The 6,165-nt window shown below is 35.8% G+C and overlaps 1 protein-coding gene across 2 annotated transcripts; it reads right to left on the reverse strand.

The window, feature by feature from the left end:
* Positions 1–124: 124 nt before the first annotated feature.
* On the reverse strand, positions 125–2,785 carry LOC107774097 (uncharacterized). 2 transcript variants are annotated; one of them, XM_075226146.1, is made up of 3 exons: positions 2,276–2,785; positions 948–1,476; positions 125–291 (listed from the first exon to the last, which is right to left on the reverse strand). In XM_075226146.1, the coding sequence occupies exons 1-3, from the start codon at positions 2,640–2,642 to the stop codon at positions 255–257; spliced, it is 933 nt and encodes a 310-aa protein (XP_075082247.1). In that variant the 5' UTR covers positions 2,643–2,785; the 3' UTR covers positions 125–254. The 2 variants fall into 2 exon arrangements, with proteins under 2 accessions (XP_075082247.1, XP_016449050.1); XM_016593564.2 differs by lacking the exon at positions 125–291 and having other exon boundaries at positions 677–1,476.
* Positions 2,786–6,165: the final 3,380 nt, after the last annotated feature.

Genomic DNA, 6,165 nt, shown 5'->3' on the forward strand with positions numbered 1-6,165 from the left:
ATCTGTAGAAACTGGCTATTTGTACATAAAGTGAACTCTATGAGTTATGCTGAGTTTTTGTCATAGTTGACAATAGCCACTCTTGAGATTTACTCTATACAAATGAGTGATTAGCATTTAATTTGAATCTCTTAACTGCATTGATGGAATATATCCACTTTCCACATGGGCTATCAACTTTTCCAACTGAATTATGATTTGTATGATATACTCTTCTGATGCTTATTTGCTTATCAGGGCTGACTAACTGTTCTTCAATTGTATTTGCAAATAGTATGTAACTTGCCTCCACTGACAGGATGAAACATTCAACTTTTAGCAATAGTACAAAGAACTGGAATCACTAACTGTCTACTGGGTAATTGCAAGTTTGGCAGTAGTCACTAAGTTCAATACTGCACAAAGAAAGTGTTTTTCAGGTGGTAAATTGCTCACTCTTATGGAGCTTCTCTGTTTCTTAATCGCCAATTGGTCATACTGCCAAAGGATGTTTTCATTTTATGTTTTATACATAATGTTTCAATGTATAGCAGTTGCTTCTTTAAAGGATTCTATGTTGTTCGAGAAATAGAACAAACTTTATGTGAGATTGGGCAAATAGTGCGCTGTTGTCTCTTTTTAAACTCTTGCAAGAGTTAGAAGTTGGAGGGGAAATAGGGTGCTTGAAACATGATATCATGAACCCCTTTTAAGAACCACCTAGATCTTGAAAACATATAAAGTGTACTAATCACAGCTTAAATGACATGGTCACACATATAGCTAATTGGTAAGATGACAGTTACAATCAATGAGGAGTGCTTCTAATCTTAACAGCAAGTTAGACTTTATTGGTGAACTATTATTAGAATATTCACAAAATAGTTTGATTTGGTGGCTCTCCAGAAGCCTGAAGCAAATACAACCTACAACATGGTGTTCCATCATCTGGGTGGGTTTGAACTGACCTGGGCAAGTTGCGCAACTTGTTGAACAAATTTAGTGGGTCATGCAACAGCCCAAAATGGGCATCTGGGTCACCAATTTGAGAAAGTTTAACATCAGAAAATCCTAGTGATGGCAATAACTGATCAGGATAGTCACTATAGAAATGGAAATTTGAGCTGGACATTGTGGTTGATTGCTTGTTCATGAAGTCAGCTAAGAGTACTGTATGAGCAAAGGCACGGTTATTTGCGATAATCTTCAGTACTTCCATTGCATTTGAGTGCGAGAGATAGTAGAGAATGCCCTCTAATACCCACACTGTGTTCTTATTTAGCTTTAAGCCTGATTCTTGAAGCTTTTCAAGCCAGTCCTTTTCTCTCAGGTCAGCTGCCACTCTGTTCAATGATTTTACCATCATGTTTTGCTCGTTTGTTGCCTCTGCTGCTGCCTCTAAAATAGTGGTTTTTATTTGCAGAACTTCGGGAAAATCAACTTCAAAAATATTACTGTCTTTCAAGCAACTCAAGCGATATGCCCTTGTATCCATACCTGCAGAAAAAGAACAGACATCACTGGTTTGCTCTATAACATTTTTGCTAAATGAAATCGAATGGCTTCTGAGGGGTGAGCAATGAAAATACTAGGGGAAATATGCATACCCTCTTGTTGTGGACAATCTATGTCCATTCAGTGTTCAATCTCCATATTGAGGCCATAACTCGTAGGAATTAAATAACATTCTGTTTATCTAATATTAATGGATGTGTCAAATTACCTAGTTGTTTACTTATTTTTTCTAGAACTCTTTTATCTAAACATAGTCATAGTTGCTCCTAATGAAAAGACTACTAAATGAAAGATTAAATTTTTTTCATCGGACAAGATTAGTGTGTTGCCAATTGATGGCTAGTATTTTGTAGATTCAGAGCTGGAATATGTTGCATCTTGTTAACGTTAGCTGGTATATGGATCTAGGAGGATGAGAACTTTTGGAGAATCACTGACATATTAATTTCCTGTAATGGGGTGAGTGACAATTGATCAGTTCAGTGACTGGCTACTAACAGGGGTGTATGCAGGATTTTGCATAAGCGATATCAGTGTATTGTCACATTTCAGACTTGTAAGTTTATTTGGATTTAGGACTGGTTATTTTAAGGCTTTACATCCGGTCCCAATTTGATGTTGTGAAGCTGTGTCGGAGGACACCTCTTGTCCCTGCCACTGGCTACTAATTACTAAATGAAAACTAGTCAATTGGCATGGAGTTGCAAGAAGTATACATCTCTATATCTAAAATGTCACAAGGTCTATACAGCGCAAGAGATCATGTTGAAACATCACTTACCTGCTCCAAGAATGACAACTTGTGCTCCTCCTCCATCAAAGGAATTAAGAGCTGCTTCAATTCTTTTGTCAAACCATAGTGTCCTAACAGCAATGATAACTCCAGAAACCTCTCTAGCGCTGTTGAGGATGTCTTTCTTAATCTTCTCATACAACTTCTTCAGGTATGTCTCTCCTGCAAGTAACTCTGCTAATGGATCATTGATCACATGTTTCCATAGTGCCCTTCCTGCTGCAGTTTGACGTGCCGATTGTCTCAAAGAATCCCAATTTTGCTCTATTTTTGAATGAATTTCTCTGATGGTTTGAGTGTACAAAGAATCAGGTAGTATAAAATCTGGCAAGCTACCATTTTCTTGATTAGACATTGTTATGCTGATTTTTAGTGACTAATAGAAGGGAAGAACTAAAGAGATAAGCCATGCAATGTATATAATAGAAACAAAGAGTAGTGTTGAGAGGAGAAAAGTTGTTATTAGGGATAAGGAAAGACAGCCACACACAACCAACGTCTGAGAAAAATAGTTCAATCGTGTCCAGCTATTCTCTGTGTTAAGTAAAGGAAGGTAAAGAAGCAGGCCACGACTACCATCAATTTTCAGGCCTTTGTACTACTAATTGGTTCTTTCCCCCTCTTAACAGTATCTTTAACGAGTTAGGAATTTTTTAAATTAAAAAAACAAAATATACTCGATCCAACATGTTGGTCTAAGACGGCTGAAAGATACTCTTAATATAATAGTGTAATATTGTCCGCTTTCGACTAAGCTTATACGGTTTTCTCCAAAAAGCTTCACATTATTAATAGTATCATTACACCTTATTTATAGCTTCTTTTTCTTATAAACTTGCAAATGGAAAAACTTTATTCACACATCCAATAATCTTCCTCTCTAAGTATACCATAATCCATCACCAAAACTTATAGGCTTATTTAGGAAGCCACGAGCTTTTCGTATCTAGATAGCCATGAACTTCTTCTTGTGTGTGCGCCTCCAAGCTACGGGACAGTAAATGGGTAAAGACAGCTAGCATACCAGCTTGCAAATGAGTAAAGACAATAAGCCGGCTTTTTTGCACCATCTCTATATTCTGATACAAGTTATTGGGCTAAAACAACTCAAATATACTCTTAATATGGTGTAATATCGTTAGCTTTGACTAAGCTCACATGATTTTCCGAAAGGCATCATAATATAGTGTGATATTCTCTTATCAACTTTCAGAGACCTGTTCACAAACCTAACAATATCATCAAGGGTGGATGTAGATTTTTGAGCAGTAAGTGCAAAAGCACGACCACTAATTTAGGGCCAATCGCCTATTCATAAATAATAGAGATAATATGCATATGTATACTAACCATATGCCCAATAACAGAGCTAAAGTATAGAAGGAGGTCCAATTCAATCCCTTTCTTCTAAAAATTGTATTGTGCACGTACGATAAAATCAATTTTCTTTTGCATATGATTGAATCCCCTCTACATAAAGTGATCTTTTTAGATATTGGTTTTACATTATTATTTTTTTGTGAATCCTCTTGGTAGAATTTTTGGTTTCGTTACCGCATACGCCTATTAAAAAATAGGTAGGCGCAATTATCCACCACATGTGGTCTATTAAGAGAGAAAGGTGGTCCAATATTTTTCTGGCTTATGATCAAGTACTCATTTGTTGCCTTTGGTTGCTAGATGCGAACCTTTTTTGTGTCTTTGATAGGTTATCTGTTTTTTTGTGCACGGTGAGATAGCTCCATTGTTTGGAGTTAGATTTTGACTTGGATAAGGTTCTTGGAACGTTATATACATATTTAGTCTATGAATTCACTAGTCTTTTTCTCAATATCATGTGTATTTCATGAAAAGTTTAACACTTTTGCATTGGCATGATATGCACTCCCTCCATGAGCTCATATTTATAACTGTACTCACTTATAAACACACACACAAAACACAGTGGAAAAAACTATAGTTCAAGTTATTGAGACAAATGCACAATATTGTACAAAAATTGATATAACTATCTAGACGTAGTATTTCAGAAATAAAAGTTTGAGCATTATAATATACATGTATATTGACATTCTAAGCCCCTAAATTCCTAATTATAAAGCAACGAATATATTTTGTAACGAACAAAAGGAACAATTCAAGACGTAAAGCGCATTTGGGAAGCTCTTGGTACATATATAGACGTGTACGTGGCAAACAACTCATCTATACGAATAATTTGTCTTTAATTTGTGATCTAAAACGTAACAAATCAACGAAAACAGAAGCTACTTAGCGGTAGCAGGAGTTTACTGTAGCAAATATCAGCAGATTAAACACACTATACTTGAATCAAAATGAATAAACATACTTCATTAAGAAAAAAAGGATGAAGAAACTCGAAAATTAAAACACTTATCTGCTGATTTTCTTTTTCTTGATTTTTGCACTGCACATGATAGACAAATCAAAAATAAGTAAATAAATACTTATAGACGTGGTCGACTTCCCAACGATAAGAAAGACTCTACTAGACAAGGGTCTGATACATCCTAGAACACTTTAAAATCTATATGGATTTTTCTCTTCCATAGTATCATACCTTTAGCTAAGTCTTCATCGATTCCAAGAATCTATAGATTTTTCGAGACAACTTGGTGCAATATGATTTTAGGTCCACCTCATTCCTTTTTCACACTTCCAATAATAAAGAGTTATATACTTGATCACGTCCAATTCACACCTCAGTTAAGGAATATGAAACGATCGTTATAATAAAAGACCCAATGCGAGTCGGGGTCGAATCCACCCGGAGTTTAAAATAGGTGTTGAGGTAAATACTTAAGAGAGAAACTCGAAATAACTAGATTTAGCTTCCAAACAAAAGTGGGAACCAATTCTTCTAAATTAAACTACTAAGAAATTTGACTAACTAATGAACAAGTAATGTTTGAAATGTTTTTGAAGTTTTATCAAATAGAGAAAAGCCTAGGGTTGTAACCTTAACCTAGGTGTAAACCTAATGGGTAGAGTAAATCTATGCTTGCTTGATAGATCGGAGTTTGTTATGACTTGCAATACACACGTACTCACTCAATACCTCTCGGTTAAAGAGTGATTATGCCTAAATTGGCTCTCTCAAGTCCAAATAAGTAACAATCAAAACAATTGAATACCAGTCCAAGTTAGATTATCCCCATCTCTAGTTCAAATCCTTTAATTAAACTAATCGATACTTTAACTAGTTCAATTTCTTGTTAGCAAATTTTTCTAGACTAAATTCCTCTTTCTCAAGTAAGAACAAAGTCAAATAGGAATGAATCAATCTTTGCAACCATTAATTCTAACTATAAAGCATAAACAAGGCTAAATAACATTAACTCAATCAATAGCAAGCATTAATATTAAACACATATTACACAGTAGGGTTGGAGCACAACCATTATAAAATCTAGCTACGCATAGCAATGGACATAGAAAAATGAAAAGAAGAAAAATAACTACCAGTCGATGCTACAATACAAAGAGATGTCCTAAAAAGGTGTTTCACGTCTATTTATAGTGCTTCTAAATTCCTAACAAAAATACCCTTCGGAGGATTTTGCGGCCGCACTATATATATGGTCCGCACTTTGCTAGGTTATTGATGCGAGTGCTTTCAGTTGGATGAGTTCTGAGGACGCACTTTGAAGAGGCTTCAGACTTTGTTCGGTTGCATCTTCTCCAATCTTTCAGGATCGTTAGTGCGAACCTGTTTTGCGGACCAAGTGTGACCGTGCTTTTTGGTTTGCGGATAGCACTTCTGCCGAAATTCCCCTAAGCTCCAGATCTTCGTCTGCGGCCGCATTTCATTTTCTGCGGGCTGCATTTGTTTTTGCAGCCACATATAGAATTCTGCG

Source organism: Nicotiana tabacum, chromosome 12 (assembly GCF_000715075.1).
Source record: "Nicotiana tabacum cultivar K326 chromosome 12, ASM71507v2, whole genome shotgun sequence".
Lineage (NCBI taxonomy): Eukaryota > Viridiplantae > Streptophyta > Magnoliopsida > Solanales > Solanaceae > Nicotiana > Nicotiana tabacum.

Bases quoted from the DNA above. Each gene is read 5' to 3' on its own strand.
- LOC107774097 (XM_016593564.2), bottom strand. From the start codon at position 2,642: ATGTCTAATCAAGAAAATGGTAGCTTGCCAGATTTTATACTACCTGAT. The intron at 1,477-2,275 runs GTAAGTGATGTT...CTTTTTCTGCAG, and splicing joins AGTTGTCATTCTTGGAGCAG to GTATGGATACAAGGGCATAT.